The sequence below is a fragment of the Gopherus flavomarginatus genome, chromosome 16 (assembly GCF_025201925.1).
Source record: "Gopherus flavomarginatus isolate rGopFla2 chromosome 16, rGopFla2.mat.asm, whole genome shotgun sequence".
Lineage (NCBI taxonomy): Eukaryota > Metazoa > Chordata > Testudines > Testudinidae > Gopherus > Gopherus flavomarginatus.
Window position 1 is genome coordinate 24825690 of NC_066632.1, and position 24605 is coordinate 24850294.

At 61.9% G+C, this 24605-nt stretch overlaps 1 protein-coding gene across 1 annotated transcript; it reads left to right on the plus strand.

Annotated features, from left to right (window-relative positions):
- Positions 1-9427: 9427 nt before the first annotated feature.
- On the plus strand, positions 9428-24059 carry NDUFA4L2 (NDUFA4 mitochondrial complex associated like 2). The gene is made up of 4 exons (XM_050925416.1): positions 9428-9519; positions 16244-16332; positions 23196-23256; positions 23815-24059. Exons 1-4 carry the CDS (start codon positions 9463-9465, stop codon positions 23869-23871), a joined length of 264 nt encoding a protein of 87 aa, XP_050781373.1. The 5' UTR covers positions 9428-9462; the 3' UTR covers positions 23872-24059.
- The last annotated feature ends 546 nt before the right edge of the window (positions 24060-24605 follow it).

The following is a 24605-nucleotide window of genomic DNA, read 5'->3' on the forward strand; positions in this document are numbered from 1 at the left end:
CCAGCACTCCAGTGGGGCGTCTCCCGGAATACAAGTCACAGGCGGCAGGGCCTGGCAGCTTCCCTGGGCAAAGAGTGACATCATTGTCGCCCGCGCGGTACAAACAAGTGCAGTAAAGCGACCCTGGGGGTTCGTCCGGGTTCCCCGATCGCTGCTGGCGGAGTCGGGCTCACTGTGGCCCATGGGGGCATCAAACCGTGAGCTCGGCTGGCCGCGCGTTGGGCATGGGAGCCCCAGTGATATAGCAGTTACTGGGGAGGCAGTCGCCTGCCTCCTCGGGGCGCTGTGAAAACGACACCCACTGGAAATATTTATTTTCCCCTCTGGCTGGTACATGTGTGTATGTGTGTGTCTCTGTGTAGCTGGTGTGTGTGTGGCTAGTGTGTGTCTTTGTGTCTGTGTGGCTGGCTGGTGTGTGTGTGTGGGGGGGCTGGCGTTTGTGTCTGTGCGGCGTGTATGCGTCTGGGGGGGGCTGGCATGTCTCTGTGTAGCTGGTGTGTGTGTGGCTACTGTGTGTCTTTGTGTCTGTGGCTGGCTGGCGTGTGTGTGGGGGGGGGCTGGTGCGTGTCTGTGTGTGTGTGTGTGTGTGTGTGTGTGTGTGCGCGGCTGGTGCGTGTGTGTGTGTGCGTGTGTCTCTGTGCTTCTGTGTGTGTGTGGCTGGTGTGTGGCTCCTCTGTGTATGTATGTCTGTGTGGCTGCTGTGTGTGGGGGGGGGGGCTGCTCTGTGTGTGTGTGTGTGTGTGTCTCTGTTTATGTCTGTGTGGCTGCTGTGTGTGTGTGTGTGTGTGTGTGTGTTGCTGAGGTCAGGTGCTGTAATTCTTTTTATCTCTAGGGAGAAAGTCTCAAGCTGTCTTGTTCTTCCCCGAAACCGCTGAACCGTCAAATCTGCGGGTAACTCGGCGCTGGAGAGGGAATCCATAAACAACCGGAGGTTCAGCCAGTTACCGCCAGGCCTGCTGCCTGGGCCAGGGCGAGGGTCCTTCCCAGCCTGGCTCGCAACGCTGGTCTGGCCGACAGGCACCCAAAACGTGCTAATCGTCGCCTGTAATTAACAGAGGAGGCAATCGCCAAGCTCAATTACAACATATCCTAATTATAATAATGAACAATCAAGCAGGCAGCTGGCTGAGGAGGCCGGCTGGTGTGCAGGAAATCCAGCCGTGGGTCTGGCTGCGAGGGAAGGCAGGTGGGAAACACCAGGGCCACAGAGGAGCAGGCCCCATGAGCTGCCACATGGACAAAGAGTGAGAGGGGAAACTGAGGCACGGAGCAGGGCAGAGACTTGCCCAGGGTCACCCACTAGGTCAGTGGCCGAGCCAAGGGAACCCAGGTGTCCTGACTGCCTCCAGCCTGCCCTCTGGAACGGGTGAGGCATTTCATCGGCTGGCTGGACGTGAAACTGGGCTTCTGACCCCAGGAGATTTGTCCTGAGCCAGCATCTGCCTCCTGCGGAAAATTAGACTTTTCACACACAAAAAACACCCCCAGTGCCAAGAGCCCAGAATAATTCAGTTTGGAAATGCCACCCTGGTGCCTCCTGGGAGTTGTATTTCTGTTGCTTCATAGCCCAGTTTTCCTCTGTGTCAGGGGTGTGCAAACGTATTGGCCCGAGGGCCACATCTGGGTAGGGAAATTGTATGGCGGGCCATGAATGCTCAAAAAATTGGGGTTGGGGTGCCGGAGGGATGCGGGCTCTGGGGTGGGGCCAGAAATGAGGAGTTCAGGGTGTGGTAAGGGGCTCCAGGCTGGGGCAGAGGGTTGGGGTGCGGGGGGAGGGAGGCAGGGCTCCAGCTGAGGGTGCAGGCTCTGAGGTGGGGCTGGGGATGAGGGATTTGGGGTGCAGGAGGGTGCTCTGGGCTTGGATCAAGGGGTTTGGAGGGTGAGAGGGGGATTAGGGCTGGGGCAGGGGGTTGGGGCATGGGAGGGGCTCAGGGGTGCAGGCTCCGGGCGGCACTTATCTTAAGCAGGTCCCAGAAGCAAAGGCATGTCCCTCCTCTGGCTCCTACATGGAGGCGCAGCCAGGTGGCTGTGTGCTGCCCCGTCCCCACAGTTCCCATTGGCCACGGTTCCCAGTCAATGGGAGCTGTGGGGTTGGTGCTTGGGGCAGGAACAGCGCGTGAAGCCTCCTGGCTGCCTCTAAATGCTGGAGTCGGAGGGGGAACCTGCTGCTTCCAGGAGCTGCGCAGAGCTGCCCCTGACCCCGGGAGCATGGCAAACCCAGACCCCAATCCCCAGCAGGAGCTCAAGGGCTGGATTAAATTAGCTGGTGGCCCGTGGGCTGTAGTTTGCCCACAGCTGCTCTATGTGCTGGCCTCCTCAAGTGGACTACATCTCCCATGATGCACCAAAACAGGGGGGCCCACAAGCCCCACCTCCTCTTAAAAAGGAGGGGACACCATCGTGCATCATGGGAGATGGAGTCTGACCAGGGGGACCAGCCCATAAAGCAAAATGAGAACATGATGCACCTGAACTACAACTCCCAGGAAGTGCCACAACAGCATTTCGAAACTGAAATTTGTTGGTTTTTTTTGTGCGCCTGCCGCAATTACCCAGTAACTCTGTGCAAGGGCCATGGGCCCCCCAAAGCAGCTGGGGCAGGAGCTGTGTAGCCAAAATCTCCAGTTCACTCCGGCAGAAGCAGGTTAATTAATTGGCCCCACTGGTGCAGAGGTAAAGGGCCTCCCCACCCAAGTTTCTGCTCCGCAGGACTCATGGGTTCTCTTCCCAGATTTGTGAGGGGAGGTTTCTCCAGTAGGTTAGCGCAGTGGCCACCAAACCTGGGGCCAGCCTGTATGGCATGCCCTAGAAATACAGAGCCCCATACCCCATTCTGGCCCCCCCAGCCAGGGGTGTCAGTTTTGGTTGGACGCATTCCTGGAGGTTTCATCACATGACATCATCTTTTCTTAAAGATTAATCCTTAAATCCTGGAGACTCCAGGGCAATCCTGGGGGGTTGGCAACCCTGCCCCCACTAGCACCCCCCAGAGGGGAAAAGGCCCCATGCCCCCTGAGCCCACCAGCCCCATGCTGTTTAATTTTCAGCACTTTAAACAGAGCAATATTTCTGTCCCCCCCAATAAAAAGACCCATCAATTCCCCCCAGTCGATTAAGAGGCACGTCTCAGCAGCTGGAAAGCTAGCAGTGTCCCGCTGCTCGCTGAGTGCCGCAGCCGGGGCTGAGAGATACCGGCTGGCTGTTGTGCAGGGTGTTTTTTCCAGGGAGAGGAAAGCTGGCTCTGCTCTCCTGGGCCCGCTGGGTGCGCAGGAGAAGCGCCGAGGGAGCGGAGGATGCAATTTGTCTTGGGGAGTGGCACTTGATCAATTCGATTTCAAAACTCTAATTATACCGACAAAGGGCTCCGCACGGCGCCGCTGGCTGCGAGTCAAGCTTTGTTTATTTATTTCTGTGCACGCCCGCGACGTTCTCCCCTTTGTCCTTTCAGACTTTGCTGGAAGAAATGAGGTCACAGCGGAGGGGCAGCGGCAGATCTGGCGGGTGGAGGGCTGGAAGAGCAGGGGGGAGGGCTGCGTGTGCCTGCACTGTGGGTCGGGATTGAGGGGTTGTCATGGACTCACAGATTGTGCCCGTTCTTGGCCCCATACGGTCCCTGGGGTTGGTTGTGACTCCCAAGCTGGGCGTGCTGGTCACCCGTCACTGGAGTCTCCATTCTCCAGGCAATTGGCTGGGGTCCCAAGTTCCCTAACAACAAACTCCCTCTCCCATCACCTGGTTAAGCCAGTAACCCACAGGGAAACTGAGTCCCACCCCCTCTGCATGCAAACCATTGGAAAAAACAAGGAAAATACCAAGAAACGCCCCCCCCCCACTTCGTCACAGGGGTCTTGGCAGAGCTTTGGGGTGTGGAGAGTCCAGGGCTGGGATACCGGGGTCGTGAGTCAGGACTGATGGATGGTGTGGGGGGAGCCATAGATAAGAGGGGGTTGCAAGCTGGTAGCTGAATGACCCGGGGGCTGAACTCAGCGGGCTCGCTGGGCCGTACCGGGGATGGGGGAGTCCCCTTAGCCCACCTGTGTTCTTCACAAGGCCCAGCCGTGGGACTAGACGGGGCAGACGCTTGGCTTTTCCAGCCGCCTGCCTCTCTCTCGCCCCATTGTAAATAACCATTAGAAGATATTATCCGCCCGCGATGTGGAATATTAAAAAACTAATTAGAGCCAACTTTAAAGCAAACTGGGGTCTGTTCCTTGCTCATTTACCGAGCCGTATAATAGTTGCCTGGTTCTTTCTTTCAGGCAGACGTTCTGTCAATCTACAAATCTTTTGTTAAGAGTAAATGGATACAAATAGCTGTTTTCCATATGCACGGCAGCATCTGTTACTGCCAGGGAAATTTGCATGGCTAAATGTAAATTATGCATTATGTCATTTATCAAAAAGGGGGCAAGGGAGTGTGTGGGGGAACCCAGGCAAACAGAGGGGGAAGGTGTCACAACAAATCATAACACAAACCATTTGCACTTGTCAACGTCAGGCCGCAAAGCGCTCAGCAAAGGAGAGTGGGTGGTCTTGGCCCCATTTTACAGGTGGGGAAACTGAGGCAAAGGACAGGGAGGATGGTGTCAAATGGACACAGCTAGAGCTGAGAACAGAATTCAGGAGTCCTGCTGTAACCACTGGTCCACACTCCCCTACTCAGAACTGGGAATGGAACCCAGGAGTCCTGATTCCCAGCCCCCCCATCTCTGACTGCTAGAGCCCACTCCCCTCCCAGAGCTGGGGGTAGAACCCAGGAGTCCTACCTGCCAGTCTCTAACCATGGTTGCCGGCAGGCAGCACAGCTGCGTAAGCACCGAAGGGTCCCTCGTACTCACCCAAGGCAGAATTCCCCCCCTGCCCCCCGTGGATAGCCCCATCAGTTATAACCTGCTCCAGCGCCATTTGGAAGCCCAGCAGCAAACGTAGCGGTGCTTCGCTTGGATGAAAAAGGCCCCGGCTTGCAGGCTGGCATATGGTGGAGAGGCGCATTTTATCGGCCTTGTCAAATCCTGCCTGCCAGAGCCCTGGCGGGGGGGGTGGGGGTTGCCCAGCCCCGGGGCTGGCTGTATGGACCTGTCCCTCTGGACCCTGTGGTGGGGGATGGGGGAGAGGGGGGCTTAGCACCCTGCTGGAGACATGGGCTGACCCCTCGTGGGGTGAGGCGGGTGCTGGGGCAAGTTTCCCTGTGCAAAGAAAGCACCTGGCACCTCGGACCCCTCTCGGCAAAGGTCAGATCCTGTATGTGACCTTCAGTAGGGCCCAGGTCTCCCCTGGCGCCCGCCTGCTCCACTCAGGCCAAGAGCAAATTGACCGCACGGAGAGCCCACTTGAGTCCCTCAGAACTCAGCCCCCCAAGGCCGGCCTTCCCCACACGCAGGGAGCCAGGGGGCTGTGGGAGATGGGGCTGGCTGGGGAGGCATGGCCCAGAATACAGGGGTTGGAGCTGCCCTGCCTTGGCACCGGCCAGCCTGGGCTGGGCAAAGTCCCAGGGAACGGGGTGAGGGTCTCACCTGCCTGGGTGGTGGCCCCCTCAGCTCCTGCCTGGGATCAGGGCCCAGCTGGTGCAGCGCCAGTTGGGAGGGGGATTTACCCTCCTTTCCCAGGTGCTGCTGATCAGGCCTTGGGAGGGGAGAGGGAACAGCTGCCCCCCCCCGGGGGAAATCAGAGGGAACCCCTCTGCCCCCTTCACAGCCTCCCTCTGATCCCTTCCCATTCCAGCTACCGTTCCCCAGCCTCCTCCCCAGTTCTCTGCTTCCCCTCCTCCTGCCCCTCCCACTCCCCACCCCTCCTCTGCTCCCCCTGGGTCTCTGCTCCCCCAGCCCCCCTCTGCTTCCCCTCTCACTGCTCCCCCTGGGTCTCTGCTCCCCCCAGCCCCCCTCTGCTTCCCCTCTCACTGCTCCCTCTGGGTCTGGGCTCCCCCAGCCCCCCTCTGCTTCCCCTCTCACTGCTCCCCCTGGGTCTCTGCTCCCCCAGCCCCCCTCTGCTTCCCCTCTCACTGCTTCCCCTGGGTCTCTGCTCCCCCAAGCTCCCCTCTGCTTCCCCTCTCACTGCTCCCCCTAGGTCTCTGCTCCCCCTAGCCCCCCTCTGCTTCCCCTCTCACTGCTCCCCCTGGGTCTCTGCTCCCCCAGCCCCCCTCTGCTTCCCCTCTCACTGCTCCCCCTGCATCTGGGCTCCCCTCAACCCCCCTCTGCTTCCCCTCTCACTGCTCCCCCGGATCTCTGCTCCCCCAGCCCCCCTCTGCTTCCCCTCTCACTGCTCCCCCTGGGTCTGGGCTCCCCTCAGCCCCCCTCTACTTCCCCTCTCACTGCTCCCCCTCGGTCCCTGCTCCCCTCAGCCCCCCTCTGCTTCCCCTCTCACTGCTCCCCCGGATCTCTGCTCCCCCAGCCCCCCTCTACTTCCCCTCTCACTGCTCCCCCTGGGTCTCTGCTCCCCCAGTCCCCCTCTACTTCCCCTCTCACTGCTCCGCCTGGGTCTCTGCTCCCCCCAGCCCCCCTCTACTTCCCCTCTCACTGCTCCCCCTGGGTCTCTGCCTCCCCCAGCCCCCCTCTGCTTCCCCTCTCACTGCTCCCCCTCGGTCTCTGCTCCCCTCAGCCCCCCTCTGCTTCCCCTCTCACTGCTCCCCCTGGGTCTCTGCTCCCCCAGCCCCCCTCTGCTTCCCCTCTCACTGCTCCCCCTGGGTCTCCGCTCCTCCCAGCCCCCCTCTGCTTCCCCTCTCACTGCTCCCCCTGGGTCTGGGCTCCCCCAGCCCCCCTCTGCTTCCCCTCTCACTGCTCCCCCCGGGTCTGGGCTCCCCCCAGCCCCCCTCTGCTTCCCCTCTCACTGCTCCCCCTGGGTCTGGGCTCCCCCCAGCCCCCCTCTGCTTCCCCTCTCACTGCTCCTCCTGGGTCTGGGCTCCCCTCTACCCCCCTCTGCTTCCCCTCTCACTGCTCCCCCGGGTCTCTGCTCCCCCCAGCCCACCTCTGCTTCCTCTCTCACTGCTCCCCCTGGGTATCGGCTCCCCGAGCCCCCCTCTGCTTCCCCACTCACTGCTCCTCCTGGGTCTGGGCTCCCCCAGCCCCCCTCTGCTTCCCCTCTCACTGCTCCCCCTGGGGCTGGGCTCCCCCAGCCCCCCTCTGCTTCCCCTCTCACTGCTCCCCCTGGGTCTCTGCTCCCCCCAGCCCCCCTCTGCTTCCCCTCTCACTGCTCCCCCTGGATATCGGCTCCCCTCAACCCCCCTCTACTTCCCCTCTCACTGCTCCCCCGGGTCTCTGCTCCCCTCAGCCCACCTCTGCTTCCCCTCTCACTGCTCCCCCTGGGTATCGGCTCCCCTCAACCCCCCTCTACTTCCCCTCTCACTGCTCCCCCTGGGTCTCCGCTCCCCCCAGCCCCCCTCTGCTTCCCCTCTCACTGCTCCCCCTGGGTCTCTGCTCCCCCCAGCCCCCCTCTACTTCCCCTCTCACTGCTCCCCCTGGGTCTCCGCTCCCCCCAGCCCCCCTCTGCTTCCCCTCTCACTGCTCCCCCTGGGTCTCTGCTCCCCCAGCCCCCCTCTGCTTCCCCTCTCACTGCTCCCCCGGGTCTCTGCTCCCCTCAGCCCACCTCTGCTTCCCCTCTCACTGCTCCCCCTGGGTATCGGCTCCCCTCAACCCCCCCACTTCCCCTCTCACTGCTCCCCCTGGGTCTCTGCTCCCCCAGTCCCCCTCTACTTCTCCTCTCACTGGTCCCCCTGGGTCTCCGCTCCCCCCAGCCCCCCTCTGCTTCCCCTCTCACTGCTCCCCCTGGGTCTCTGCTCCCCCAGCCCACCTCTGCTTCCCTTCTCACTGTTCCCCCTGGGTATCGGCTCCCCTCAACCCCCCTCTACTTCCCCTCTTACTGCTCCCCCTGGGTCTCTGCTCCCCCAGCCCCCCTCTGCTTCCCCTCTCACTGCTCCCCCTGGGTCTCTGCTCCCCTCAACCCCCCTCTAGTTCCCCTCTCACTGTTCCCCCTGGGTATCGGCTCCCCTCAACCCCCCTCTACTTCCCCTCTTACTGCTCCCCCTGGGTCTCTGCTCCCCCAGCCCCCCTCTTCTTCCCCTCTCACTGCTCCCCCTGGGTCTGGGCTCCCCCAGCCCCCCTCTGCTTCCCCTCTCACTGCTCCCCCTGGGTCTGGGCTCCCCCAGCCCCCCTCTGCTTCCCCTCTCACTGCTCCCCCCGGGTCTGGGCTCCCCCCAGCCCCCCTCTGCTTCCCCTCTCACTCCTCCCCCTGGGTCTGGGCTCCCCCAGCCCCCCTCTGCTTCCCCTCTTACTGCTCCCCCTAGGTCTCTGCTCCCCGAGCCCCCCTCTGCTTCCCCTCTCACTGCTCCCCCTGGATATCGGCTCCCCTCAACCCCCCTCTACTTCCCCTCTCACTGCTCCCCCGGGTCTCTGCTCCCCCCAACCCCCTCTGCTTCCCCTCTCACTGCTCCCCCTGGGTATCGGCTCCTCTCAACCCCCCTCTACTTCCCCTCTCACTGCTCCCCCTGGGTCTCTGCTCCCCTAGCCCCCCTCTGCTTCCCCTCTCACTGTTCCCCCTGGGTATCGGCTCCTCTCAACCCCTCTCTACTTCCCCTCTCACTGCTCCCCCTGTGTCTCTGCTCCCCCAGCCCCCCTCTGCTTCCCCTCTCACTGTTCCCCCTGGGTATCGGCTCCCCTCAACCCCCCTCTACTTCCCCTCTCACTGCTCCCCCTCGGTCTCTGCTCCCCCAGCCCCCCTCTGCTTCCCCTCTCACTGCTCCCCCTGGGTCTCTGCTCCCCCAGCCCCCCTCTGCTTCCCCTCTCACTGCTCCCCCTGGGTCTGGGCTCCCCCAGCCCCCCTCTGCTTCCCCTCTCACTGTTCCCCCCGGGTCTGGGCTCCCCCCAGCCCCCCTCTGCTTCCCCTCTCACTGCTCCCCCTGGGTCTGGACTCCCCTCAACCCCCCTCTACTTCCCCTCTCACTGCTCCCCCTGGGTCTGGGCTCCCCTCAACCCCCCCTGCTTCCCCTCTCACTGCTCCCCCGGGTCTCTGCTCCCCCCAGCCCCCCTCTGCTTCCCCTCTCACTGCTCCCCCTGGGTATCGGCTCCCCCAGCCCCCCTCTGCTTCCCCTCTCACTGCTCCCCCGGGTCTCTGCTCCCCCCAGCCCCCCTCTGCTTCCCCTCTCACTGCTCCCCCGGGTCTCTGCTCCCCCCAGCCCCCCTCTGCTTCCCCTCTCACTGCTCCTCCTGGGTCTCTGCTCCCCCTAGCCCCCCTCTGCTTCTCCTCTCACTGCTCCCCCTGGGTCTCTGCTCCCCTCACTCCCCATCCCTCGGCTCCCCCCGGACCCCTCAGCCCCGACTCCCGAGCCCCGCCCTGGCCAGCTGCGCCGGGAGGAGGGACAGAGCGACCGCCCACAGTGACCCCCCGGCCCGGGCCGCCCTTCCCCGGGCGGAGGCAGCGGGACTCGGGAACCTGCCGCTGCTGCTGGCGGAGCGAGTCAGCCCCGGCCGCAGCATGGGAGGGACCCGGCCCGGGTTCGCCTTCGCCCGCCAGCTCAGGAGGCATCCCGGAGTGAGTGACCGGCCGCTCGGCCCGGCCCCTGCCCCCCTTCCTCTGCCCTCCTCTGTCCTCCTCCTCTGCCCCGCTTCCCCTGCCCCCCTCTGTCCCCCACTTCTTCCTCTGCCCCCCTACTTCCTCTTCCCCCCTCTGTCCTCCTCCTCTGCCCCCCTTCCCCTGCCCCCCTCTGTCCTCCTCCTCTGCCCCCCCTTCCCCTGCCCTCCTCTGTCCCGCACTTCTTCCTCTGCCCCCCTACTTCCTCTGCCCCCTCTGTCCTCCTCCTCTGCCCCCCACTTCTTCCTCTGCCCCCCTACTTCCCCTGTCTTCCTCTGCCCCCCTTCCCCTGCCCCCTCTGTCCTCCTCCTCTGCCCCCCTTCCCCTGCCCCCCTCTGTCCTCCTCCTCTGCCCCCCCTTCCCCTGCCCCCCTCTGTCCTCCTCCTCTGCCCCCCACTTCTTCCTCTGCCCCCTTCCCCTGCCCCCCTCTGTCCTCCTCCTCTGACCCCCTACTTCCCCTGCTCCAGGCTCTGCCCACCTCCTCTGTCCCCCAGTCCTCCTCCGCCCCCTCTTTCCCCTGCCCCCCTCTGTCCTCCTCCTCTGCCCCACCCCCTCTACTCCACTTCTTCCTCTGTCCCACAGTCTTCCTCCTCTGCCCCCCTTCCCCTGCCCCCCTTTACCCTATTTCTTCCCCTGCCCCCCTCTGTCCTCCTTCTCTGCCCCCTACTTCCCCTGCCCAGGCCCCTGCCCCCCTCTTTCCCCTGCCCCCCACCCCACTTCTTCCTCTGTCCCCCATCCTCCTTCCCCTGCCCTCCTCTGCCCCCCACCCCCTCTATCCCACTTCTTCCTCTGTCCTCTGCCCCCTGCCCCCTCTACCCCACTTCTTCCTCTGTCCCCTGCCCCCCTCCTCTGTCCCCCTCCTTCCTCTGCCCCCTATTCCCTCTGATTCCCTCCTCTGTCCCTCCATCCCCTGCTCCCCCTGTCCCACTCCTTCCCCTGCCCCCTATTGCCCCGTCTCCCTCCTCTGTCCCCCTGTCCTCCTCCTCTGACCCCTGTCCCCTGCCCCGCCCATCCCCCTGTCCCCCCATCCTCCTCCTTCCCCTGCCCCCATCCCCCCTTCTCCTGCCCCTCCTCTGTCCCCCTCCATCCCCTACCCCCCTCGGTCCCCCTTTATCCCACCCCCCAGTTTGCTTCTATCCTCCTTCCACCCTCCATTCCAGTTCTCCTCTGTCCCCCCTTCCAACCCCCTCCCAGCCACCCCCATCATCAAGCCCCCCCAATCTGCCCCCAGTTTCCTGCCTTCCTCTTACTTTCATTAATCTCCCACTCCCGCCCCCGGCTTCCCCTGCCTCCCCCTAGAGCCGCTGGGGGCCCCTGGGCCGCCTCCTCCCAGAGCTTGTCTGCTGCCCCCTCCCCACCCCGCTATGCAATGTGGGGGCGGGGAGCTGCTCTGTAAAAGAAAGCAAGGCCCCAAACTCCCCCCTGCCCATTTCCTGTTCTGCATTTTGGCCCCTAATCCTGGGGGTCTTTGCACTTCGCCCCTACACAGGGGAAAGTGGGGACTGTCTGTCCTCTCCCTCCCTGCAGCGGTTCCTTCTCCCTATGGCGTATGCGGCACCGAGACACACCAGGGTCCCAGCTCCACCCCCCATTTGATCCTCTGCCACCCCTCCCAGCCCCCCAAATTCAGAACCTTTTGTTAGCCGGGCAAGGGGGAGAAACCCACCTCCCATCCTTTCATGTCAAATCCATCAGCTCCCCCCCGGCCATAAAAAATTCATGATGAGGATTTTGTTTACAAATAGGAATAAACCCTGATGAATGTGAGATGCTGGGAACCTGCTTCAACCCCCCCCCCCCCCGAACAGGCCGAGGAAGGGGGCTGGAACTGGGGGTGGGGGCTGGGGGTGGCTGCACCCCCTGGCTTGTTGGGGTTTCTGTCATACATAGGGTTTACAGGTTGGGTCAATGGCTCTCAGCCCCCGCTGCCCCCCACTACACACATTGTCCTGAGAAAACGGGGGTGTGGTTTGGCCCGGTGTTTTTCCATACGACGAGTTTCCATGGGCTAAGCTAAGAATCCAGCTCGCTCCACGAAGCCACCCAGGGCTAGCCAAAAGCTTTCCCCAGGGAGCTGGTTCACCTCTGTGGGTCTGGCCCTTTGCCCGGGTGATTCCAGGCGAGCGGCCGGCCCTGTGAGGACGGGGGTGGCGTGGGAAGGGTTAAGCCCAGCGGTGGTTTGGTTTTCGGGAGGCCTGGGCTACACATTCAAACAGTCACGTCCACACTCTGCTCTGGGCCAGCCGGGGAGGGGCAGGTACTGGGCAAAGACGTGATGCTGGGGAGGCTGGAAATAGGGACGCATTGGAGTCTAGGGGTTAGAGCAGGAGCTAGCCACAGGACTCCTGGGTTTTTAGTCCCAGCTGAAGGGGGTGGGGATTAGTGACTGAAGCAGGACTCTTGGGTTCTATCCCTGGCTCTGGGAGGGGAGTGGGGTCCAGCGTATAGAGCAGGCGATGCTGGGAGCCAGGACTCCTGGGTTCTATCTCTATCTCTGGGAGGGGAGTGGGGTCCAGTAGTTTAGAGCAGGAGAGGCTGGGAGTCAGGACTCCTGGGTTCTATACCCAGCTCTGGGAGGGGAGTGAGGTCTAGTGGTTAGAGCAGGAGAGGCTGGGAGTCAGGACTCCTGGGTTCTATTCCTCACTCTAGGACAAGAGTGGGGTCTAGTGGTTACAGCAGCAGCCAGCGTCAGGACTCCTGGGTTCTATTCCCAGAGGAGGGAGGGGTGTTTGCTTTTTGGAGCAGAGAGGAGCTGGAAGCCAGGATGCCTGGGTTCTGTTCCCTTCCTTCAGGTTGGGAGCATGGACTAGGGGTTAGAGTGAGTGGGAGCCCCACTAGGCCCTGTGCCCAGCTATGGGCAGTATTTGCCATGTGAGGTTGGTTTCCTCATCTGTAAAACTGAGCAGGGAATTAGTTCCTGTAAATTGCAGGGGAACCTGCACGTGGGGCTCGTGGGCAGCCGAGCGGGGAACCTGCCTTGGCCCCTTTAAAGGCAGAGCACTTTCTGACACGCCAGCCGTTCTCCGGGCTGAGCGCTCCTTGCCGGGCGGCCCCATCAGCACGTTCACCTTGTCCCGACTTCTGCTGCTGCCCGGCTGGCTTCCCGCGGTGCCCAGCTGCCAGGCCTCGCCGCCTGGGCTGTGATTAATGCCGGCTCGACAGCAAAGGCAAACGGAGCAGACTGGCTGCGAACTCAGGGCACTGCTAGGGGGACAGAAATGGAGCGGGACAGGAGCTGCTCTTGGGAGCTGCTTTGCTGCCTGCCGCGCACCCCCTGAAAGCAGCTGAGGGGGACGAGCACCCCCCAAGCCCCTGCCCAGGGGTCACAGGCCCCTTAGTATTCAGTATTGTGCCCACCTGCCACCTAGATCCCAGGGGAGTTAGGAGCCTAAATAGCTTTGAGCCTGGCACCCACATGACACCCAGCGAGCGCCTCTCCCAGTGGCCTCCTGTGTCCCCCCCACCCTAATCTCTTTTAACAGCAGCTATGGCCTGAATTACTTGGAAGGGCCAAAGGATGCAGCTCTGACTCCATGGGGCTGATGGGAAGGTGGGCTCTGACCCCTGGCCGCCTGGCCAGGCAGCAGAGCAGGGAGTCCCCGAATCCTGCTTTGCCTCTGCCTGTTGCCCCAGCTATAAACAGGGGTGACAGCCTCCAGCCCAGAGCAGGATTCCAGCAGCGTCCCTGCTGGGGAATATCGCACGAGCTGCGATCTTTTCCTTAAAGCCCCAGCACCTGGATTCATGGGAAGGTGGCCAGACGTCAGCTCACATCTCTTGTTTGATAACATGAACGTTTCTAGCCCTCAGGGCAGGGCAGAGACTCTTAAAACAGAGGCCTGTGAAGGCTCGGAAAAACCAAACAAACTCAGAAAGCAACAGACCCTCCCGATTTCTGATGTTAAATCTTCTGCTTTTCAAGCCAATCTCATGATTTTTTGGGGCAGGTGTTTTCTGAACCTTTGCAGCCAGCCACGCTGCAATTCGTCCCATCGCTGCCACTGACCCTAGCTCCAGCTCCCCCCACACCGCCAGCCTCTCAGTTCATTCCCCGGCATTAATAACCCAGAAGTGTCAGCAGCAGATGGCGAGACGAAGGCCTGTCCCCGCGTCTCCTCCACAATTCCCAGGAGTGCGGAGTCCGGTGTTATTACCTGGCATGGCCAGGCAGCGGCGGCTGCCAGCTCTGACTGGCACACGGCGCAAAAGATCATTAGCGGCCAGCGTCTCTGACCTCCAGGATCATAAGCAGCATCTGCTGGAAATTTGATACGCCAGCAGACGCGGGGCGAGGGGGCACTGGGCGTCGAAATTCAGCTGTCACGGTGGGGGAAAGGTGAGAGGAGATGATGGACGCATGGCGGCCCTGGGGCCGATAAGCTGGCAGCGAGCAGCAGTGTTCAGATCCGTGCAGCCGGACCCTGAGCTATTGAGGGACCAGCAGGGTCTAGGGGCATTGGGCTGCTCCTCAGGATGCCTGGGTTCTATTCCCGGCTCTGTCGTTTCACCCATTTTCTCACTCTTCCCTCGTCCGTTTAAACTGCCAGCTTTTCGGGGCAAGGATTGGCTGCGACTGTGGGCCCAGCTCCCGGCGCAATGGGGGTCCCCGGCGTGTAATAAATACTGGCTAATGTCTCGTGAGAAGGCCACTTGGCACCTCCAGAGCAGCCTTCGTGTCTGGCTCCCCAAACGGGTTCCTTTAATGAGCCCTGGGAGACGGGGCCGGAATTATTTTACCGATGAGGAAACCGAGGCATGAGGGGATCAGTGACTTGCCATGGTCACACAGCCAAATGGCTGAATTGAGCACCCAGCCCAGGAGTCTGGGGTCCCTGCACTCCATTGGCATCAGAGGGGCCAGATCCCCCACTGGTGGAAACTGATGTAGAGCTGGTGGAGTCAGTAAGGCCGGATGCCCCGCTGACGGGAATCAATGTCACAGGCCCAGCCAGGCTGGGGCCTGCAGAGCGGGCGGCTCCGTGGGGTGGGGAGCGAGCGAGGGAGGGAGCTGGAGAAAGTGACCCTGGGGGACGATACAGAAGGGTCTGTAATGGGGCGGGAGTCGGGAGCACTTTCATTTCATGAAACCGGGAGCCAAACAAACACCACATTGAGGTACCAACACATTGAGGGTGTGTCCCCCCTGCTACCGGCACTGGGGGCAGGACACAGTCACGCGGCATCCTACAGCTGGCCAGCCCCATGTGTCCACCTAGCCCCACACCCCCAGTCCATCCCAGCATGCCCCAGTCCAGCCCCACACCCCCTGTCCAGCCCCCCATGCCCAGTCTGTCCCAGCATGCCCCAGTCCAGCCCCACACCCCTAGTCCAGCCCCACACCTCCAGTCCATCCCAGCATGCCCCAGTCCAGCCCCACACCCCCTGTCCAGCCCCCCATGCCCAGTCCGTCCCAGCATGCCCCAGTCCAGCCCCACACCCCTAGTCCAGCCCCACACCTCCAGTCCATCCCAGCATGCCCCAGTCCAGCCCCACACCCCCACTTAGCCCCACACCCCAGTCCTGCCCCACACCCCCAGTCCATCCCTGCATGGCCCAGTCCAGCCCCACACCCTCACCTAGCCCCATGCCCTCAGTTCAGCCCCACACCCCCAGTCCAGCCCCACACTCCCAGTCTGGGGGAGGGGGGAGTGTTCAAAAGGGGCTGTGTGCTGCCTAAATCAACCAGAGTCTATAACGACCAGGTGCTAGTGCCCAAGTCACTTAGCACCCCCTGGCCATTCAGCTTCTTCTGGCTTTCAGGGCTCGGGTGACCCTGGGGCACTTTTGAAAATGTTTCTCGTTATGGGCTGTGCAGCAAGGCAGCTGTGCTGGTCCCAACATTGTTACATGGGCTAATGCATTGCGTTGGCCAGAGAGAGATGGGTGGGGGGCATGGGGAGAGAGAGGGAGGGGGTGGAGGGGGGTAGATAGATATATAGATGGGAGTGTGGGGATAGATAGGGTGGGTGGGGATGGATGGATAGCTGATAGATGATGGATCTGTCAGGGGATGTGTGGATGGCTAGATGTGTAGGTAGACAGAGAGGTACGGCTGGGGGCGGACGGATGGCCAGCTAGGTAGACAGAGGAGTAGAGAGAGATGCATGTCTGTGGGGCTGGCTAGGCTGCCAGCTGTGTCCGGGGCCTGGGGGTGGAAGGATCGGGATGCAGAGGGGTACGGCTGGGGGTGGACGGATGGCCAGCTAGGTAGACAGAGGAGTAGAGAGAGATGCGTGTCTATGAGGCTGGCTAGGCTGCCAGCTGTGTCCGGGGCCTGGTGGTGGAAGGATTGGGCGGCAGAGGGGCACGGCTGGGGGTAACTGGGTGGAGGGATGTGTAGAGAGGATGGGTGGGCCCCGATACAGCACTAACGTGTGCCCCAGCGCCATCCCCACTCGCTCCCTGCCCTCCACCTCTCCCAGCCCCACTAACGCAGACGGGGGTGGGGGGAGCGTGCGATTTCTCATTCCGAATCCAATTCCTCTCCAACACAAGCCTATTTTTCTCCCCCCTTTGAATTCAGTCACTCAAGCTGACAGCTACACTGTGTAGGGAGCCCAGGTACAGGATTGCTGTGCCGGTAAATCTCCCGGCGTGTCAGGCTCCCTTTCACTCTCCCGGCGGCCTGATAAATATTCATTTCATTGGGGCATTTGTCATCTCTTCTCTCTCCCTCTCTTTGCAGCTCATTCCCCTCATCGGCTTCATCGGTCTCGGCCTGGGCAGCGCCGCTCTGTACCTGCTCCGCCTGGCCCTCTGTAGCCCCGATGTGAGGTATGAGGCTGGGGCGGTGGGCTGGGCTCAAGGAGCAGCCGAGCTTGCTGGGGCAGGAAGTGGCTGGTTCGGTGTTTGTACAGCCCCTGGCACTGGAGGGATTTGGTCCATGGCTCTTTGGCACTACTGCTATATACTAACAAATAACCCCAAAGCGGAGGCCCTGGCGTCCAGGGAGTAGTTCCTGCTGGGTTCTAGTCCCAGCTCTGTCGCTTCCCCGCTCCATGCCTCAGTTTCCCCTCCTGCCCCTCATCTCCTTTCACTTGTCAGGGTGTTTAGGTGCCTGGTCGGGGTAGGGCTCAGCTCCCAGCCCAGCAGTGTCCTGCTCTCAGCCAGGGGCCTCGTGGTGCTGCCCTAACACAAATCAGGAAGGCGAGTCACAAATGGCAGAGGGAAACCCAGGCAGTGCATCCCCGTTTGGGCCGACCTGCGGGGAGGGTCGTGCACCGGGAGCTCCCCAGGCTGTCTCTCATACCAAGCAGGGTAGGGTCCCAGGCACAGAGTGGGCTGGATACTCCAGTGTTAGGGGATGTGAGGCCTAGTCATCCCCCCGCCAGCCCGTTGGTCTCCTCTGTCCCCCAGAGCTCCCCACACAGCCTCAGTCAGGGCAGCAGGGAACCCCCCACACCCTAGGAACCAGGGTGGGCAGAGGAGTGGACCATACGCTGGCAGGAACTGTCCCTGCAGGGTGTGAGAGAGAATGGGAAGGGAGAGAGATGGATCAGGATGGATGGACGGAGAGAGAATGAGAGCAAGAGAGATGGGTGTGTCTGGGGATGGATAGATAGATTAGATTAGATGGGGTGCATGGAGTTAGGTAGAGGGGGTGTATGGGGATTGATAGATAGATGTCTCTAGGACGGATGGGTGGATGGATGGATGGATAGAAGGATGTGTGTGAGATGGATGGACTGATGGATGGATGGGTGGATGGGTAGATAAGAGGGGTGTCTCTGGGACGGACAGATGGATGGATGGATAGATAGAGGGGTGTGTCTGAGACGGATGGATGGATGGGTAGATGGAGGGTTGTGTCTGAGATGGATGGATGGGTGGATGGATGGATGGATAAATGGCTGGGTAGATAGAGGAGTGTGTCCGAGACAGATGGATGAATGGATGGATGGATGGATGGACGGGTAGATAGAGGGGTGTGTCTGAGATGGATGGATGAAAGGATAACTGGATAGACAGGGGTGTGTTTGAGACGGACGGATGGATGGGTGGAGGGGTAGATAGAGGGGTGTATCTGAGACGGATGGATGGGTGGACGGATGGATGGATGGATGGGTGGATGGGTAGATAGAGGGGTGTGTCTGAGACAGACAGATGGATGGGTGGATGGATGAACAGGTGGATGGGTAGATAGAGGGGTGTGTCTGAGACAGATGGATGGGTGGACGGATAGATGGATGGATGGGTGGATGGGTAGATAGAGGAGTGTGTCCGAGACGAATGGATGGATGGATGGACGGATGGATGGATGGATAGCTGGGTAGATAGAGGGGTGTGTCGGAGACGGATGGACAGGTGGACGGATGGACAGATGGATGCGTGGACGGGTAGATAGAGGGGTGTGTTTGTGACGAATGGATGGATGGATGGACGGATGGATGGATGGATGGGTAGATAGAGGGGTTTGTCTGAGATGGATGGATGGGTGGATGGATGGATGGGTGGATGGGTGGATAGAGGGGTGTGTCTGAGACGGACGGATGGATGGATGGGTGGGTGGATGGATGGATGGATAGGTGGAGGGGTAGATAGAGGGGTGTGTCTGAGATGGATGGATGGATAGATGGACAGGTGGATGGGTAGATAGAGGGACGTGCCTCGGCTCTCTGGGTACCTATCAATATGTATCCTGACAGATTCAGCGTTTCCCCCTCCCTGGCTCTGGGCTAGGCCCGGCCCCTCCCCTCGGCCCGGCTCTGCCAGTGCGCTCTGGAAGGGTCTGACTCCATCACTGATTTAATTTGCCGCTGGCTGCCCAGGCCCCTTGGCTCAGCAATTAGCAGTTCCCAGGCCAGGTGCCTTTGATGGGGGAGAGGGGGTCCCAGCAGCCCCAGTGACATTAGCCAGGTCCCGGGGCACCTGCCAAGGCACCACTGGCTCCACCCCCCCCACCCCCGGGCTAGCAGCCGGGGGAGCAGGAGGTGGCCAAGCTCGTTCTGGGGGGGACGTCTCTGGAGCTCCCCCTCCCCCCAGCCGCTCGGCTCCCTGGGACGGCCCAGTGCCCCCCCGCCCCATGTTCCCCACCCCCGCTGCTGGTGACCTCACAGTGGGTTGCTGTGGGGACAGCTGTGAGGTCATTAGCAAAAAGGGGCAACGGGAGCCTCGGTGCTGCCATGGCCCATTGAGTGCAGCCGGGCAGGTACCACTGGGATCCGAACCCGACGGGGGGGTGAGGGGTGGGGGGGATGGAGGGGTGGATGGAGGGAAGGGTGTTATGGGGACGGATGGAGGGAGGGAAGGGTGTATATGGGGATGGAGGGGTGGATGGAGGGAAGGGTGTTACGGGGATGGATGGAGGGAAGGAAGGGTGTATATGGGGACGGAGGGGTGGATGGAGGGCATGGTGTTATGGGGACGGATGGAGGGAGGGAAGGGTGTATATGGGGATGGAGGGGTGGATGGAGGGCAGGGTGTTATGGGGACGGATGGAGGGAGGGAAGGGTGTATATGGGGATGGAGGGGTGGATGAAGGGAAGGGTGTTACGGGGATGGATGGAGGGAAGGAAGGGTGTATATGGGGACGGAGGGGTGGATGGAGGGCAGGGTGTTATGGGGACGGATGGAGGGAGGGAAGGGTGTATATGGGGATGGAGGGGTGGATGGAGGGCAGGGTGTTACGGGGATGGATGGAGGGAGGGAAGGGTGTATATGGGGATGGAGGGGTGGATGGAGGGCAGGGTGTTACGGGGATGGATGGAGGGAGGGAAGGGTGTATATGGGGATGGAGGGGTGGATGGAGGGAAGGGTGTTATGGGGACGGATGGAGGGGGGGAAGGGTGTATATGGGGATGGAAGGGTGGATGGAGGGAAGGGTGTAACGGGGATGGATGGAGGGAGGGAAGGGTGTATATGGGGATAGAGGGGTGGATGGAGGGAAGGGTGTTACGGGGATGGATGGAGGGAGGGAAGGGTGTATATGGGGACGGAAGGGTGGATGGAGGGAAGGGTGTAACGGGGATGGATGGAGGGAGGGAAGGGTGTATATGGGGATGGAGGAGTGGATGGAGGGAAGGGTGTTACGGGGATGGATGGAGGGAAGGAAGGGTGTATATGGGGATGGAGGTGTGGATGGAGGGCAGGGTGTTATGGGGACGGATGGAGGGGGGGAAGGGTGTATATGGGGATGGAAGGGTGGATGGAGGGGTGGATGGAGGGAAGGGTGTTACAGGGATGGATGGAGGGAAGGAAGGGTGTATATGGGGACGGAGGGGTGGATGGAGGGAAGGGTGTTATGGGGACGGATGGAGGGGGGGAAGGGTGTATATGGGGATGGAAGGGTGGATGGAGGGAAGGGTGTAACGGGGATGGATGGAGGGAGGGAAGGGTGTATATGGGGATAGAGGGGTGGATGGAGGGAGGGAAGGGTGTATATGGGGATGGAGGAGTGGATGGAGGGAAGGGTGTTATGGGGACGGATGGAGGGAAGGAAGGGTGTATATGGGGATGGAAGGGTGGATGGAGGGAAGGGTGTAACGGGGATGGATGGAGGGAGGGAAGGGTGTATATGGGGATGGAGGGGTGGATGGAGGGGTGGATGGAGGGCAGGGTGTTACGGGGATGGATGGAGGGAGGGAAGGGTGTATATGGGGATGGAGGGGTGGATGGAGGGAGGGAAGGGTGTATATGGGGATGGAGGAGTGGATGGAGGGAAGGGTGTAACGGGGATGGATGGAGGGAGGGAAGGGTGTATATGGGGATGGAGGGGTGGATGGAGGGCAGGGTGTTACGGGGATGGATGGAGGGAGGGAAGGGTGTATATGGGGATGGAGGGTGGATGGAGGGGTGGATGGAGGGCAGGGTGTTACGGGGATGGATGGAGGGAGGGAAGGGTGTATATGGGGACGGAAGGGTGGATGGAGGGAAGGGTGTAACGGGGATGGATGGAGGGAGGGAAGGGTGTATATGGGGATGGAGGGGTGGATGGAGGGCAGGGTGTTATGGGGACGGATGGAGGGAGGGAAGGGTGTATATGGGGATGGAGGGGTGGATGGAGGGAAGGGTGTTACGGGGATGGATGGAGGGAAGGAAGGGTGTATATGGGGATGGAAGGGTGGATGGAGGGAAGGGTGTAACGGGGATGGATGGAGGGAGGGAAGGGTGTATATGGGGATGGAGGGGTGGATGAAGGGAAGGGTGTTACGGGGATGGATGGAGGGAAGGAAGGGTGTATATGGGGACGGAAGGGTGGATGGAGGGAAGGGTGTTATGGGGACGGATGGAGGGAGGGAAGGGTGTATATGGGGATGGAGGGGTGGATGGAGGGAAGAGTGTGTATTGAGATGGATAGATGGAGGGGTGGATGGAGGGCAGGGTGTTACGGGGATGGATGGAGGGAGGGAAGGGTGTATATGGGGATGGAGGTGTGGATGGAGGGCAGGGTGTTATGGGGACAGATGGAGGGAGGGAAGGGTGTATATGGGGATGGAGGTGTGGATGGAGGGCAGGGTGTTATGGGGACGGATGGAGGGAGGGAAGGGTGTATGTGGGGATGGAGGGGTGGATGGAGGGAAGAGTGTGTATTGAGATGGATAGATGGAGGGGTGGATGGAGGGCAGGGTGTTATGGGGACGGATGGAGGGAAGGAAGGGTGTATATGGGGAGGGATGGAGGGAGGGAGGGAAGGGTGTGTATGGTGATGGAGGGAACAGTGTGTATTGGGATGGAGGGATGGATGGAGGGAGGGAAGGGTGTATATGGGGGTGGAGGGAAGAGTGTGTATTGGGATGGATGGATGGAGGGAGGGATGGATGGAGGGAGGGAAGGGTGTTATGGGGACGGATGGAGGGAGGGACGGGCATGGCTGTGGGCAGGGGGCGGGCTAGGCAGACGATGGCCGGCCAGAGGGGTGGGACAGTCAGTACAGTGGTTAGAGCAGCAGTGTGGCCGCGGTGGCCAGCGAGCCCCTGGCCTGTGTATGCAGCTGCTGACCCAGTTTCCGCGGCCCAGGCGGGGGAGCCAGGCTGACAGACGAGGGAGCGAGGGAGTGAGGCTGCAGAGCCCGAGGGCAGCCCGAGTCCCTTCCTCCATCACAGCAGGAGCTGGCAGCAAATCACTCCGCTGGGGAGCTGGATGGGCAAGGCCGGGGAGCAGTGGCAGCTCCCCACCCCACAAACACACAGGTCTGGGCGAGGGCAAAGGCCAGACCTGACAGGGGCAGCCTGCCCTGCCCTGCCCTGTGTGACCCCCACACGGGCTCGCCAGCTGCCATGGAGGATGGGGGGGGCTTTCACCCCAAGATAGAACTGAGCTCAGACCCCCCAGTTGGGGGAGGCATGGCGCCGGTCCAGAGCCCGGATGTATTGTGAGGGAGACAAGTGCTCAGTTCCTTGGGGCGTCGAGCACTCAGAAAGCCTGGCCTTTGTGCTCAGTGACTCAGTTTCCTCCAGCTGCCTAGGGCCTGTCGACTGGGAGCTCTCTGGGGCAGGGCCCAGCTCTGACCATGGGGCTCTGTGCAGCGCCCAGCGTGTCTGGCTGCTACCATAATGCACCTAGTAACGTCAATGTTCTCTCTCGCCTGCTGGCTGAGCTCTGCCCCCCATGCGAGGCCAAGGGGTGTCAGCTGCCTGTCAGGTTCCCTTCCCCAGGCAGACGCTCAGGCTCCTGGCAGCTGCCTCCCGGAGATTCATTTCCCTGCCAGTTAAATGGAAGGTTGCAGGTTATTTCCCCAGGGCGCGTCACAGGTAAACAGCCATTGGGCCCCATTAAACTCAACCAGCAGCTGCCCGCTCCTCCTTGCCCCCCGCCAGCACCACATCCTGGGTCCTGATGCCCCACGGCTCTCGCAAACACCCTCACTGGGACACTGGCCTCAGCCAGCTCTGGGCCAGTTGCGCCCAGCTCTGGGCCGGCACCTTGGCTAGTGTGAACGGCCATAGCTCCACTGATCCTGCCGTCAAACCCTCCTTGGCCGCAGCGCCTGCAGAATAACTCGGGGGGCGCCAAGCCCTGGCCAGCCACGCTGCCCCGAAGCGCCTCAGTCCCTTGGGCTGGGCTCGTCCAGTCTAGGCCTGCGGCCTCCCTAGCTCACCCACTCTGGCCACTTTGCACTGGTGCGAGGGATTGGCGGCAGGGGCTATTGTGTAGTGTTCCCTCCCCTGGGTGAAATTGGCCAACCTACCTAGTGGGACCTGGACACTTTCAGCTTGTCTGGGGCCTCTGGCTCACTTAGATTGTTAGCACCATGCACGTGGGACCAGCCGTGAGCCTGGGGAGTCCAAGGCTTGCACGCTCAGTGCAAACATGATAGTGTTTGCATGCGGCCTGGGCTGCTGCCCTCCCCCCCAACACTGCCTGTGCCGGGGCAATGGCACCCAAGGGTTAGCGCTGCTGAGTCTCTGCAGCAGTCCCCACAGCGGGCGGTGACACAGGCGGTGGCCATTTGGGAAAGGACATGGGACCCCCCCGCCCCGTGTCAGCTTCTCACCAGCACAAATAACTGCACCGCGGCACCATGGTGACCAGCCCGCAAGTTGCACCAGGTGTTTTTAAACATTGGGCTGTAGGCAAAGGGGAACCGAGCGCCAGTGGGGAGGGGGCCCGGCCTCCATAGGGGGACACTGGGGGGGCGCAGGGGGGAGCTATTCACACTGGCACCGCCCTGACCAACCCGCCCTCTTGGTTCCTTGCAGCTGGGACAAGAAGAACAACCCAGAGCCGTGGAATAAACTGAGTCCAAATTACCAATACAAGGTGAGTGCGGGCAGGGGGCTTGGGGGGTCCATGAGCTGGGCTGGCTCAGGGCAGTGGGGCTTGGAATACAGGGCCTTTCTCCTCTGGGGGGCAGCAGCTCCCAGCTGGCTTGGGGGGCAGGGAGTGGGGCATGGGGGGGGCCTTTCTCCTCTGGGGGGCAGCAGCTCCCAGCTGGCTTGGGGGGCAGGGAGTGGGGCATGGGGCCTTTCCCCTCTAGGGGGCACCAGCTCCCAGATGAGCTTGGGGGGCAGGGAGTGGGGCATGAGGGGCCTTTCCCCCACCAGCTCCCAGATGGGCCGGGAGGGCAGGGAGTGGGGCATGGGTCTTTTCCCCCATTGATCACTGTGACGCCAGGTTGGTCATGCACATGAGGTGGGTGCAGTTTGAGGGTCCCTGTGAACTGAGTTTGGGGGAACGGGGGGGCTCTCAGCCCAGGCCCCATGATCCAGTGCTGGCAACAGGCCGTGGGGAACACGGAGTCCCCAGGCTGGAGGCTGAGGGGGCACCAAGGGGTCAGCAGCTCAATTCCTCACCCCCGGCTTCCGCCCCCCTCTGCAGTTCCTGGCGGTTTCCACCGACTACAAGAAGTTGAAGAAGGATCGGCCTGACTTCTGAGGCCACCATGGCGGGTCCGGGCGCCCCCCCGCCAGGCCTGGCTGCCCCCCGTCCCCCGCTTCCTGCTCAGGGCCTGCCTGGCTCCATCGCGCTGCCGGAGGTGATGCTGCCTGGCCCTGGCCGCGCCCTGACACCCCGGCGATGGGCACCACCCCCAGCACTGCAATAAAACCCAAGGCGCCACACAACGCGGGAGCCGACTTTTCCTACCCGAGTAGCCCACGGGGGCAGCGGTTTCCAGCCACCTCGGGAATTCCTGACCCCCCCGACCCCCATGTGCTGCGTTTCCTGTCTCTCACGCTGTGCTGGGGGGGGGCATCCCCCCAGCACAGCATGGACGTGTCCCGATGTCCCATTTCCCATGGTCCAGGCCACAGCTGGGCTGGGAGAGCCCAGATGTGGGAGAGGGCAGTGTGAGAGTTGGGGGAGAGGCTTCTGCCGAGGGGTGGGGCCAGGTCATGACTGAGGCTCCCCCAGCCCCTGGCAATGAGCCTGGCCTGGCTTGGTGTGTAAATTTGCGGTAGAGGGGGTGGGGGGTAAGCCCGGCCGGGGGGGGGGGAGGTATGTGCCCGTATCGGTGTGTGGCTGTGTAGACAGGCGTGCTCACACCTGTATGCGTGCAAGGTAGCATGTGTGTGTCTCCCCCTGGGGCTGCCCCTGCACTGCCCCCCACCCATCCAGCAGCACCTTGTGCCCCACACTCACTGCCCCACCTCCTCCAACCTGGCACTGCC